At 41.0% G+C, this 14622-nt stretch overlaps 1 protein-coding gene across 1 annotated transcript in view; it reads right to left on the reverse strand.

Moving 5' to 3' along the window:
* Positions 1 to 2089: 2089 nt before the first annotated feature.
* SLC5A12 (solute carrier family 5 member 12) overlaps positions 2090 to 14622 on the reverse strand; it is a 45040-nt gene continuing 32507 nt past the window's right edge. The window contains exons 11-15 of the mRNA XM_033861666.2: positions 11138 to 11224; positions 8278 to 8444; positions 7329 to 7432; positions 4225 to 4352; positions 2090 to 2242 (exon numbers count right to left, since the gene is read on the reverse strand). Of these exons, the coding sequence (XP_033717557.1) occupies positions 2090 to 2242; positions 4225 to 4352; positions 7329 to 7432; positions 8278 to 8444; positions 11138 to 11224 (639 nt within the window). The remainder of the gene's footprint in view (positions 2243 to 4224; positions 4353 to 7328; positions 7433 to 8277; positions 8445 to 11137; positions 11225 to 14622) is intronic.

Consider the following 14622-nt stretch of genomic DNA (forward strand, 5'->3'; position numbering starts at 1 on the left):
AGGTTTGGCCCAGATTTCAACACTCATCTAATGTATTTCTGAAGTTCTAATTGATAAAAATATCCTAACTCCTAAATCATTTGGAAAGTAATTACACTTCTCAATTTGCAAATACTTAGATCAATACCTTCGTTAACTTGCTGGGCCTCAAAAACGTTTTTAGAAATTCTTTTCCTTCTCATTTTCAGATATTTCCCCCAGTGTACTCCCTTTTCACTTCTTTCCTCCTTTTTCAGAATGTATTTTTCTTGTTTCTCTTGTAAACCACAGCCCAATTTTCTCTTCCTCTCCTATTATTTCCTCTCCTCTTTGAGACTGGAGAAGAGAAGGCAAGCAATGGACTGTGGCTTATAAACTCCAGCTATTTTTTAAATTCCTCTATTGATTGTTTTTCCCCTCTTTCTACCTTCTCTCCCTATTAATAAACACCAGTTTCATAAAAATTTTTCCCCTATCTCGTGCTTCTTTTAAAGTTTTCTCCTTCTGGGTAACATTTAACCCACCCAGCCTTTGGGACTCCTTATCCCTGCCTATTTGGACCATTTCTTCTTACTTTGCTGACACATATTCTTTCTAGGCCTCTTGATCTTACCTGGCCACCAAAATAAATATCTGTCACCTGCCCTAATATACCTGACACTGAGACATTGGTTTGTTTCCTACTATCTTTCCTCTGATCTAGCCCATATGGCACTGGTTCTTTTTTACCCTTTAAGGATTTTATTTCTTTGCTTCTTTCAAAAAGCTTTCACTGCCTCTCCATTTATTAATTCAGTCCTTGATCTGTGGTCCCCTCTTACTCCAGAACTTTAGCAATTATTTTCTAGAGTTCAACTACTAAGATCTTTACTTCTGTCACCTTAGCCTGATGGAATGCATTGAGCTTTCAGGTGTGAGCTGAACAAAAAGAGTAGAAATCCTGTGGACAAAGCCTTTGGCACCAAAGAAGACCCTAGGGCTACTGAAATCCCCTGTGGGCTGGTAAGCTATCTGCAAGGTTCTTTTACACAATATTGTCCTAACAGCTTCCTATAGGATGTGCCTTTCCTCTTTACCCAGCCCTGGAGAAAGACTCCAGACTTCTTACTGAGCACAGACTGAATTTTTCATTGTAAGGTGATAGAAGGGAAGAAGAAATACTACGCTGAAAACACAAAGGGAGCAGAGTATTTAGTTATAATTACTCCTACTTACCAAATATACCAGCCTCTCCTTTGCTGAGCAAAATTAATTTCAAGGCTTTGTCAGGACAGCTGTAATCGCAAGAATGACTGGAAGAGGACTTAAAGGTGTGTGGGTGGGTTGCGGGGAGGGATCAAAAGCAGTTAAGTGCTCTGGGATTCCCTGGTGGCGCAGTGGTTGAGAGTCCGCCTGCCGATGCAGGAGACACGGGTTCATACCCCGGTCCGGGAAGATCCCACATGCCGCGGAGCGGTTGGGCCCGTGAGCCATGGCCGCTGAGCCTGCGCATCCGGAGCCTGTGCTCGCAACGGGAGAGGCCACAACAGTGAGAGGCCCGCGTACCGCAAACAAAACAAAACAAAACAAAAAAAGCAGTTAAGTGTTCTAACTGCACCTGCAGGATGCAGGGATGTGACATGAGTTCACATATATGTGAAGGGGGGTGCTGGGGTGGATGCCATTCCCTTGTCTTATCAGCAGTGGCAGAGAAGCATTTAATATGCATCTCCCCTCCTGCAAACTCCAACATATTTGATGGTTTAAAAAAACTACAGAAAAACCCAACAAACAAAATCCCTGAAGTTTATTATAACACAAAGCAAGGAGACTGATTCTTGCACTACGATGAAATCAAGCCCTAGTTTATTCAAAAAGGAAGTTGCCGGGCACTTAACGCTTGGCTGTTTTTTCTCACCTGAAAGTGGGGTCTTCCAAAGAATAACCTGCAGAATATTCTTGGGAACAGTCATGTTATTTGTGGTCTTGAAGTGTAAATACATATTAGACATCCCTGTCTTCTAGCAGGAGCAAGTACAGAAGTCTACTGACCAATGGGCAAGAAGTATGTGGGCTGTGTGTGTGTCGTGTGTGTGTGTGTGTGTGTGTGTGTGTGCGTGTGTGTGTTGCCTTAGAAATGGGTAATCTTCTCAAAAGCCATGTTGTCATAGTTTTTGTCCTTGGGATCATAGCCTGGAACATGGACCACGCTTTCTCGCCCGAGGCCGTTTCGTAAGACAGAGTCAGCCCCTTGTTTCCAGGTACTGCCATTCTCAAGGTTTTCCTGAGGAAAATGGAAAGACACATATCAGTGGGATCGTCTTAATGTATTCCAAATCAAACTGAGGGAATCTTGCTTAGGCCTCTCCCTTTGGAAAAAAATGATAGATAAATATGAAAATAACTAAATGATAAACATGAAATAAATAAATGATAGATAAATATGAAATGATAGATATGAAAATAAGTACAAATAACTGACCCAAGGCACTTCCTAACTGATCATTTTGATGCCTCAATCCATGTAGGTACTACTTCTAATGATCATAAAAACAGAAAGAACAATTTAGTGAGCGTTCACAATACATCAGTGTGTGGTGTGAAGAAGTTTATATATCTAGTGCAACAGTCCCGTGAGGTAGTAGTATTACCTCCTGAGGAGAGACAAACCTGTGTCTCAGAAGGGCCCCCCCCCCTCCTGTGAACAGCAAGGCCTCTGGTTACAACAGGGGTCCCTGTATGCAAACTTCCCAGGAGGCTGCTCAGTGTTAGCCTTTGGCAAAGGAGCCCGGTAGTGACATACTAAGTGCCCCCTCCCGCTCTCGACTCAGCCTTGAGAACAGAAGCCACCGGCATCAACAGGATTTCTCATTTATTCCAGGAAACTCAGGCCTGGGAAGAAAAGTCTATAAAGCAGTAAATAACATGATTCCTTCCTTCTCGAACTTCCTCAAAATCCATTTATCCAAACAATACACTGCTTTGCTGGCTGTCATCTCAGCAAATAGATTGCTTTCCCATTCTGAGCCCTTGTCAAGGTGATGCTCTCCTCGTGGCAAAACTATGAAACTCAGCTTTACTTCACATACATGTTATTATGGTGTTTTGAGGAAGGAAAACAAATGACATCTTAGGAGTTGTGATAAGGGCGAAGAGCCTCTCTCCTAAAGTACTGAAAGAGTGAAATATCTGGGTCTGAAAGAACAATAATAAGCCCTCACTAAAAAAGAAAAAAAAAATGCCTGCCTGTAATCAGGCTGAGAGGACAGACACAGATAAGACCCGTTGCAACTCCAACAGGAAACAGTGCTTCTTCCAAGGTCTTGGAATTACCGGTTGCCATAGTAATTCATTGAGTGATTGCTGCTCTTTGAGCAGTGCTGCCCCAGGTGGCTTTATCTTCATTCCCACTTCTCTTACTTAGACCCTTCTCAGAATCTTTCAGTGGGAGCCCGAACCTTTACCCTCTTGTTGAGAGTGGCACTCCTTGGTTCCCCTGGAGTAGCCCTGTCCCCTTGCTGTATGTATCAAGTCAATAAGTCCAATGTGGTCTGACCACAGGCTGTTCCTGGTGGTCTTGGGCTGATACGACCTTAATCGTACTCAGACAGTGTCTCTAGACCTTAATAGCACTGGAACAATGTCCCTAGCCCTGTGTGGCCTAAACACAATTCTCAGCGGGACAAGGGGAGAGCTGGGAGGTTATGTAGATCCTGTCACTTCTCTACCTAAGAAGTTCTACCAATAAATCTTACTTTATATTTACACCTCATGGCACACTGGAGATGTTCATGTGTAGATCACGGTGCATGGTTTCCCCCCAGTTCACAGATACAAGCTGAAGTTCCAAGAGGTTAAATAACTCACCCAAGGAAAGTTAGACATGGAACCAGGATTAAACCCAGGGCTGACTCTAAAGCCCATGCTTTTCACCATTATACTAGATGTGCCCCCTCTTTTCTTCCTTTTCTATTATTAATTTTTAAAAATTTTCCTAGAATTTACCCTCACAGGGATTAAAGGGAATTTTGGAACTTGATCAGTTGCAACGACAATTCAGCCCAAAGGCACATTTACCTATCAACATAATTTACGTGCTTAAAAACTAGTTAGCTGAGGTAACTGAAGTGGAAACCCAGATTCTTTCAGGTTCTCATATCCACTGCCTTCCCTCCTTGCACCCAGCCTTGTAGATGGTTTAAATGGGCAGAAAGGGAATCCTTCTGAGCCAATTCACATTATTCAGAAGCTCAAACATCAGCTCACCTGCTCTGTTCCACTGTCATGCTGAACACCACACCAGCACAGTGTTTTGTATTTCTTGGACCAAAAGCAAAATAAATTGCAAACCGGTCTAATTAGCAGCGGTTGAATATCCTTGCCCTTTTGGTGACCTATTAACAAAAGGAAAAATGGGTAAGTTGTTGCACGCTTCCAGGAGTTTCTTTGATGATTTAAGCATTGTCCACTTGAGAAGCAGGTCACTTCTTAGGAGAAGGGTGAAAAGAGGCCTGATTGGTTAAAATACAGAAATTGGTAACTGCTCAAAAAAGTGAGAGTTTGCTTTTAAACATCCACAAACTGTCAGGTCAGGCAAACTCATGGCCTTAAACAAATAGAAACAACATATTTATTTTTAAATATTTATTGTGGAAAACCCTCCTAGTACCCTTTGTAGGCCAGCAGAGGAGATTACAGGAATTATATAATTTCTTCCTTTAGGAAAGCTCTCACTTTTCCACCAAATCAGATCTATTAGAGGTCATCAGAATCAGTATTAGTGAAATTAGGAAGATTATTTTTACTGTTTTTTCTTCCTTTCATGCCAGCATCCTGAACAAGGAATACCTTCATGTTTCCTCCAGCTACTCTGGACTTCCCTGACATCTCCTTCCTTATCATTAAAACATACCTGTTCAATGTCCTATTCCTTCAACCCTGTTGTGGAACCAGAGTCTCCGGCCAGCAGAGCCTAAAATATTTACTGTCTAGCCTTTAACGTAAAAAGTTTACTAACCTCTGTGTTGGATCTTTGATCTTGTCACAGAAATGTTATAGATTACATTCTAAATTGTCAGGAATCATATATATGTGTACGGTAAACATATGGCCAGAGGGTCTTTGTTGCAATTACTCAACTCTACCTTTGTAGAGTGAAATCAGCCAGAGACAATGGTATATGAATGGGCATGACTGTGTTTCTATAAAACTTTATTTATAAAAAGAAGTAATGGACCAAATGTGTTCTTAGTTTACTGACCCCCGACCTAAGAGATAAACTTAATGAATTGATAATTAAAGGTTTTATATCTGAGACCTGTAGCTACATGATACATGAAGAAACAAATTGGGAAGATTCACATGAGTACAAACTGCTTTGCAGTGGAAACCAGACTAGAATAAACCCACACAGTGCCCTCAAGAGTGGGAGGTTCTGGCCACCTAATAAACTGATGAAGATATTTGTTCTTGACTTAGGAAATGGTATTTTCATTTCACGAGGTTAACGAGATAAAGGAAAACAACTCTTAACTGCCCAGTAGAATTTTACCAGTAATAACAAAAACTTTAAGGTATATCTTGGGCCAAGATCACCTTTTAATAGCTGATGCAGAGAATCATTAATGATATAAACCATCTGGAGATACTAATCAAAATAGACATAATTCTATTTTATGAGTAACATAAATAGCATATATTCGAAGTGCTAGATCATCTAGAAGAAGCAGAATTGAAATGATCACCTATTAAGACCAAGCAAGACAAATAGCAAGAACAAGACAATATACGACAAACGATGAGCAGGCCCACAAAAGGCCTCTGGCTTCCCCACTGACCCTGTCCTGCAAACAGTTAACATTTTAAGACGTTTTTAAAGATTCACTGGGTGTTATAGAAGGTTTATGAAAGCCCCTTTGTGACCAGACCTGAAGGTGTTCAGATAGCACTAGGGCCTCATTTGGAAGATAGGTACCAGGAGGCAAGGATCAAAACTATTTTCAAAGATTTGGTCGAGTGCCATAACTACCCTCTGATAAAGTGCTTCCTTTTGGTGTTAAGGACATTTCCCTAAGATTTTGGATATTTGTAGAAAAATAAAACACAAGGGTTGATACAAGGACAGTTGTTTGTGCTCAAGATGGCAAAGAAGTTTCCATCTAAATACAACATAATGGCTGCTGCATCAACACAAGAACATGTCAATTCCAACAAGCATCTGGAAAATACCTAGAATTTATGATGCCCACAATACCTGCTTTGGAACCAGGCAGCTAAAACTCTAGCTGTCTTCTAAAGGTGACTGACCACTCAACTGATAAGTCTAGGTGTATCCTACTAGGATCAAGGAAGCCTCCATTGTTGTTAGGGCACTGAGGAAAAAATCTAAGCACCATAAATAGACCAGCTTTCATTTGAGCCCATTTTCCATAAAGAAAAATATTTGGGGAGTTCATGAATGGCTGGGGTTACAAAATTTATGTTCTATTCCTTATCATAGCCAAGATTGGCTTAAATTTAAATGAAGAGCTGGTGATCTCTTGCCCAGAGCAATAAGGCATTGGAGCTTGCACACAGTGTTTCTAAGTCACCAGGAATATTGCCATTCAGATTTTGTGTTAAGTAGGAATCTTGACTTCCCGTATAGCCTGTGACTATATAATGGTAGTGGAAAACTAGAATATCTTAATATTTGATTCAGCTAAACTGCATACTCCAAAGAGGCAGAGTAGATTACAGTGGGCCTATTCCATGCCATCCTCCCCCACCAATCCTTCATGAGCTTTGGCATAAAAAGGACACTGAACCATCAGAGGGACTATGGCTCAAGGTACAGGGGGGAAGTCAACACTGGTACCAGAAATGGCGTAGAGTGAAGCTGCTCACTGCAGAACTCCTGGGCCTAGAGGACTGGCCTCCGAAGGACACCATATGCAAAAGCAACAGTAAGACTCTCCTCTGCTTATCTAGTAGGTTAGTAAAGGTGAACCCATGAGCTAGTAAGGCATTTATAAGGAAAAAACTGAGATGAAGGGGAAAAGAACCACTCTTAATATTTAATCTTCTTACTGATATATTGCAAAGGATTCTTCCTACTCAGGCCCCTGAGGGCCATGTGTCTAAAGATCTTTTTTTAATACTATATGGGGAATAGTTAAGAATACACTATACATATTAGTAATCATGTGTACAATAATCAGGGGGATGCTTTTACATGTCAGTTTGGAGAAAGTAGATAATATCTCTTTGGGAAAACGGACTTTTTGTGGTGGACCCAAATTCAGACCCATAAGACAGCTGCCTAGTCCAGAAGTGGGTGAGACCAGCCCACGTCTTTCTTGGTCCCCAGAAGAGGAAGGCATGTAACCGACCTGTCGCAAAGCTGATGATTACTCCAGCAGCCATGCATCCCAGGCAGCCTACTGCACTGTAGTATAGGTAGGAGAGCGCATACCAGGTCTCAGCAATGGCAGGTCTGCAGAGAACAATGGCACATCATCAGTTCCGTGTGTGTGAAGTCAGGATTCACAGTGACTTACAGGACAGCCGAGGGTTCATTTTAGGGACTGGCATCTCTCAAAACCCCCAAAGCTTAACTTTTTGTCACTTGATTATTTTTTTAAAAAAACCGACTGTAGACTAGTTGTACCTTATATTCCACTCAACCCAATCCATCTGTAAATTACAAGTCTTGCTACTGAACCACAATTGCAATGAGGACCGTGCCTTCCATTTCTTTTGCATTATTTATTCTTCAGACATTTACAAGGCCCAGATTTAGTGCCAGAAATTGTGACAGACACTGGAGATTAAAGATGAGTAAGCCACAAAGTCTACTTGTAGGAGCTGACAATCATAAAATAGGCTAAAACGCCGTGGTGGAAGAGAAACAAAGGATTTGGAGAATATTCAGAAAGAGTGTCAAACCCAGGCTGATATGTGAGATGATGCCTCAACTTATTTTTTTAAAATGGTTAGTTTTAATCAATCAAAGAAGGCAGTTAGGGCTAGGATTTAGCATTCCAAGAAAAGAGGATAGAATAAGCACAGGCAGTAAGGAAGAAACAACATAGTGGACCTGAGAACTCAGACCTCCAATTAGCCCTCTTGCCAAGTTCACTCTTGGGCATCAGGATGCAGAGGGATGGATATTTACAGAAAGCTGGAGCCCCCAGACACTCTTCAGTGATGGGTACCACCCAGAGCGATCCTCATAGGGGAGCAAGATGGTCTCCTCAGACTTAGCACAGAAGAATGCACTTTCCTCTAACCTGGTGACCCTCCCTCTGGGACCTGATGCTATCCTGAAGGTCAGCATACCTGCTGGACAGCAGTGGAGGCACTGATTCTGTCACATTTGATGGGACACACTGGTCAGTTGATAAAGGCAAAGGCCATGTCTTGGAGGTTGGTGCAGGGTAAATTAAGGCCCCAATGGCCACCCAAAATGACAAGATGATCCCAGTCAGAAGGCCTCCTAGGGCACCCTTGAAGAAGAAGAAAAAAAAAAAAAGTAATGAGAGATTTGACAAAGCCATTGAAAGAATAATGAGATGATGAGTCTTGTATCTCAGGGATTCTGGTTTTCTACCCCAGATCTTGGCCACATGTACTAGAAACAGCCCACTTACACTGCCTGCCTTCAACCCCCCACAATGTAGCTTCACATAGGAATACATGGTTCCTTAAATGAAGACATTGGAGGGTTTTACTGTGGGCATTACATGTAAAATTTCTAGCAGGAATTTTTTTTCTCCTTTTTGGCTTCTTCCTCATCACTTCAACATCTGCTGAACCTCAGTTTCCAGTAGAAGAGTTTCAGAAATGCAGGAAAACCTCAGATAATAGAGTTGCTGGGGTCATTTTTCACTGACAGCCATTATAAGCTACTACTATATAGAAACTTTTACCCTCATAGCTCTTCCCAAGTAATTCTGCTCAAGTCCTCTGACTCCCAAGTTTTGAGTTTTTAGTTTGAGTCTAACTACTAGCAAGTATATTTACTAGTCCTGTCATTTAAGGGTCATACTTCTTGATAAAAAGTTAAAAGTCAATGAGTCATTTCTCCTGTAAAGGAAGCAGAACGATCGAGCAGGGATCACGACCACTGGATGTTGCTGGTCTCTGCCAGATAGCCGAGCCTTCTCTGTGACAGAAGACAACTTGTTGGTTTCTCTATTTATTCAGAAAAAAAGACTCCTCAATTACAGCACCAGAATGTTCTGCTCATTTTAGTTTGGGGGAAACTAAAGCAATGTGTATGATTCGAATACCTGGGCCCTTGGTCTAGACCAGTGGTCTGCAAACTTCTTAACAGCCAACTAAGGAGTATTTTAGGTTTTGTGGGCCGTTCAGTGTCCGTCACAACTACCCAATTCTGCCATCACAGCACAGAAACAGCCATAGACAGTATATATACATAGGAGAGTGGCTGTGTTCCAGTAACACTACGTGTGGTCACTGAAAGGTGAATTTCACAAAATATATATGTGTCATGAGGTATTATTTTTCTTTTGATTTTTGACAACTATTTAAAAATGTCTAAACCATTTTTAGTTTGCAGGTCACCCAAAAACTGGAGATCAGCTAGATTTAGCTTGAGGGATATAGTATGCTGGCCCCTGGCCTACCAGTAAAGGGTAAATGGACTTCAGTAGGAGAGTCAGCCCTCACTGATTTATAGTAGCTGCCTGGAGAGCCGTGCTGAGAAGGATTCTGAGGTTGCATCCACATTCTGTGGAAAGAGAGCCATGATCGATTAGTACGATCAACCATGGCTAACGACAAGGGGAGAGGTGACCCCAATTGGTATTATTTACTTTCCTCTATCTAGAACAAGGTGGTTTCCTGGATTAAATAGCAGGACCGTAACTCGCTAACATAGATAAATTAATGTTTAGAATGAACTAAGTTGTTATGTTGCTAGTTATTAGGGTTTTTTTGTAGCTAGGAAATTACCTTTCCTCATATTATCTACGCAAGAATTAAACTATCCCTGTCAACCTCAATCTCAGAAAAGTTGATTAAAACAAAGTGTCTCCTAATAAGACTGCAAGGAAGCACCACAAATTCCCAAATGTTTCACATCTATCCACTCTCTTTACCTATCTACACAAGATTTATCTAGAATAGAGGTCAATAAGGGTCAGGTAGCCGCAGAGACCTAATTAGGTATACCATGTAGCTCAGGCTTTATCAAGACTTCTATAGTATATTTAAAAATATGAAAAACTGGGGTTCCCTGGTGGCGCAGTGGTTGAGAGTCCGCCTGCCGATGCAGGGGACACGGGTTCGTGCCCCGGTCCGGGAAGATCCCACATGCCGCGGAGCAGCTGGGCCCGTGAGCCATGGCCGCTGAGCCTGCGCTTCCGGAGCCTGTGCTCCACAACGTGAGATGCCACAGCAGTGAGAGGCCCGCGTACCGCATAAAAAAAAAAAAAAAAGAACTAAGTAAATAAATAAAAATATGCATACAGTCAGGTTTCCTAGAGTCTAAAAACTTTCTAAAAAGATTTGCATGTAAGTGGATGAATGGCAATAAATGGCAACTTTTCTAGATTGAAAAAATTATATTTTAAATATTTAAAAATATTACTATAGTACTATTTTTCCAAATAAGTGTTCCTTTTGATTTATGTTTACTACACAGTCATCCAACCAATGTTTACTTAAAGGCAAACCACTAGCTTGTCAGCCAAGAACACCAAGAAGATTCAGCTGTCAGAATATACCAGGCTGGTCTCCCCTCCCTTTCTTAAATTAGTTAATTAATTAAATTACTTATAATTTTGGGTAACTAAATATAGAAAAAAATTTTACATTTTTAAAGTTTTCAAAATCATGTTTTAACTAAACTATGTCTGACCTCAATATCTATTTTAAATTTCATTTTGTGGGCTCTTAATTTAGAGAAGACAATTTAAACCCTACAGAATCAGGTTTGATGCCATGACATATGGTATTTCATGACCACTACTTTCTCGGCTTTCTGCTCCTAATACAGCTTCACTGAAGTCAGAGATTGGAAGGCTGAGGTTCTATTTAGTTCTGCTGTAGAAAGAAGCCCCCATTTTTTTCTGGCAACGACAAATAGCGTTTCCAAGGAGGACTGAGAGGAGGGAGAAAATGTCTGGGGCCCAGTCTCAGCTGGGAAGTGTGAAGAGGGGTGTGGGAGACTTACCTTCCAGTTCACAAAAGGGAACAGGATTCCCAGAGAGAACAAGCCCAGCATCGGTCCCCCACACATGCCGTGGATGCTGAGGGCAGCCTGTGGATCCAAGCAGATCAGATCAACACTACACTCCCCTGAATCTGTGGCCCACCTAGGACCACCCCCTTTCTTGGACCGGAGATGGAATACAGTCTTAGTCCTGACTGTGCCACTCATGAATCATGTGCTTCCTGGAAATCATTTCTCCATTCTGGGCTCATTAATAAGCACTGTGTATGTAAAACACCAAAAACGCCTACAAACATACGTGTGTGAGGGTGTGCACGTGTGTGTAAACACACACAGGCAATTTGGATTTGGTAGAATAAGTTTTCCCTCAAGCTGGAACTTATTGATTTGTTTATATTTTCTATCTTATCAAAAGCTTTTTAAATAATGTACCTAATAAATACATCTATAACTTATGTTGACTATCTCAGGTAGTTGATCCAGCTGTTCTAATTTAGTTTGAATAATTTTATAATTTTAATAATAATAATTGTCTGTTACCCCACTCCTGCTATCCCAGCAGAATACCTCAAGGATGTTGAAGCATTAAGTTGGGACATGATGGGGAGGACATTGGACATTCCATATCCTATAACCCATTTTTATGGCTCTGTCTCCTTTGGATATAGAGAGAGTTTGGCAAATGCATTTCCATATCTCTTAATCTCTAAGTTATTGAAGCCGGTGAACTGGTTAGGGGCTTTAGTTAAGCTAGTTTTCTATCAACCTATAGCCTTGGGCCATGGCCTTGCAGAAGTCTTGAACGTACACAGGCACTGACATGCCTGCAAGGGAGCATGTACACACATATGTGCGTGCGCGCGTGCGCGCGCACACACACACACACACACACACACACACACACACAAAGCTACTCTGCAATGCAGCCCTGTCTAGTTCTATCAATACAACTGCAGGGCTCTTAGATAAAGTGGCTGTGATAAGGATGCTGTAAAGACTTTATACATATTTCCTATTTGTCAGGCACCCCTATGTGTCTTATGTGTCAGATAATAAAGATGAAATACCCTGGCACTCTAAATAAATGACCTCATTTCATCCCCACAATTACCCTGCTTAGTTGGTAGCACTAACTGGATTTTATAGATGAGAAATTTGGACTGAGAGAAAACATATTAAAAGTATACTTTCAGTTAGAAAGTGGCAGAGATGAGATTTAAGAGTTTTAAGCCAGGGTTGTCTGGCTCTGAAACCCACATTTTCTCTCCTAAGAGCAGTCCCACCTAAAAAATAAAAAATAAATAAAGTCAAGAGCACAGACCACCATCATGGTCTCCTTTTTCTGTTTAAGGGGAAAAAGTTCTTGAAAGAGTCCAGCACTAAGAGAATGTTGAGATTCAAATTTTGGCCCTGCCACACATAACACATAATTTGGTGAACCTTCAGTTATTAACTCAGATTCATTTTACTTCAGAGAGTCTTCTTTCTCTATAAAAAATAGAAATAGGACCAAGGGGCCTTCAAGTCCACTCCAGCTGCAATATAAATTCATTTATCCAGAAAAATGAGCTACAATGTACTGTTATGATTGTTTTTCCAGGATAATTTTTAGAGAAGTCAATGATACAGATTGATCTTTGACAAGATGGAGGCAAATAAGATTAAAGTAGATACTTTTCCCTAACGTCAATACTTAATATTCTTGACATATTCTCTGCTGATTGATAGTATTAATTCATAGTTGCTGTGGTTGCTGAATTTGGAAGTTAATTTACTAGCTATTATATGGGAGAATCAATAAGTTAGGAAAAATGTTTATTTCTTCCTGTGGGAGAGAAAATGAACAATCTCTTACAAAGTCCTTAGCCAATATGCCCCAGGGGGAAAAAAGTCTTCACATGCTAGAAAGAGAAATAAATCAAAGACTTTCTGGATTTGAAAAATATGTATTTCTTTAATGTACAAAACTAACCTCAATTTCCTATCTTTCTTTTTTTGTTGTCATTAAGTGTGTTTAATTGGAGGAAGACAGAGCTCATCTGACAACCTCCACCTCAGTGGCCAAATCTCACCTAAGCCCCTCCTGCAAGGAAAGGACAATGGCTCAGAAAGTGTGTTCTAGGACTGAGGTTGCCTTGCTGTGTCTTAGCTTTCTCAGATGTCAAGTGGGGATCAAAGTACCTGCTTCCTGGGTTGTTTTTGTGTGCGTGTATGAGACTATTCAAAGTGGAATCCAAAAGAAGTCTCTGAATAGTGCCTGGGCATTCTGGAGCACACGATAATTGTCCCCCAAATATTATCTACTATTATAATCTTACTATTATCCTCTTACCTACCCTGTTAGTGAGCTCTCTGATTCCTGAAGTGGGCCATTTGATGGTTGGACTGTTTTGAGAGCTAGAAAGTACTTTTTTTATACTTAAAAAGAAGGAGGGAAGAAGGAAGGAAGGAAGGGAAGAAAAAAAAGGAAGGAGAGAGGGAGGGAAGGAAGGAAGACCACTCCCCCCAAATAAAAGAAAAAAAAAAAGAAAGCACTTTCTTAAATTGAGAAAAGAAGACTCCTGGAGGTCATGACAAGCCTTGGTAGAACTAGCTGAGGGTCAGTAGGATAGCAGCATAATGGACAGAATGGCCTTTCTCGGAGGGAGCTCCGCAAATCACTAGTTAACAGATCTTTGCTGCTGTTACCTGCCCCTCCTCCTATCTCTTCTCCCCGCATTTGGTTCTGTGGTCACATATTTAAAGGGAAACAGCTTTCTTGCTAGGTCTTCCCAGAGCCTTCGATATGCTACTGTGTGCTGTGGATTTCTGAAAGGGGAACACATTGTGCAGCATTTCCCAAAAGTCTTTGACTTTGGAAATTTTCACTCTTGGGGCATTTCCCAGGGTGAGGGTCTCTGGAAAACACTTTGAAAATCCTAAACTAAAACACTGAAAAGGCCTTTGTTTAAGGAGCTGACATCTGCCCACCCCCAGCACCACCAACGAACACACGCCATGAGTGTGTGTCGGTTTTGTGAACATGAAATGAAATCTGGCTCTATGCTGTATACTTATGGGATGTTTGGTTTCAGTCTTCCATATTCCCTGAATACATTATTGTATTACATTAGATCTAGCAAAGCTGTTTGGAAAATTAAATAGGGGGATTATAGTCTTTCTGCACCTGTCAAGTCAGATGTGTTCGGAGAAATGAGGGGGCCATTTTAGACACAAATATCTCTCCTAGGAAACAACACATCAGTGTTTTCATTGTCCCCTAAACTGTGTGAACACATTTTAACCAACGAAGAAAGTGAGGCTAGCATACTTATCTGAATAAGGACAAGTCAACGAGAGCATCACTCACAACTTCCTCTTCATTATAAGTTTTATGTGTTACACCAGCCTTGCAGGAGTCTTTATCTATTCCAGAACCTTCATACCTCAATGGCAAACAAGCTTAATATGCAAATAATTCTGAAGGAAACAATTTAGTGATTCAA

This window comes from Tursiops truncatus, chromosome 8 (genome assembly GCF_011762595.2).
Source record: "Tursiops truncatus isolate mTurTru1 chromosome 8, mTurTru1.mat.Y, whole genome shotgun sequence".
Lineage (NCBI taxonomy): Eukaryota > Metazoa > Chordata > Mammalia > Artiodactyla > Delphinidae > Tursiops > Tursiops truncatus.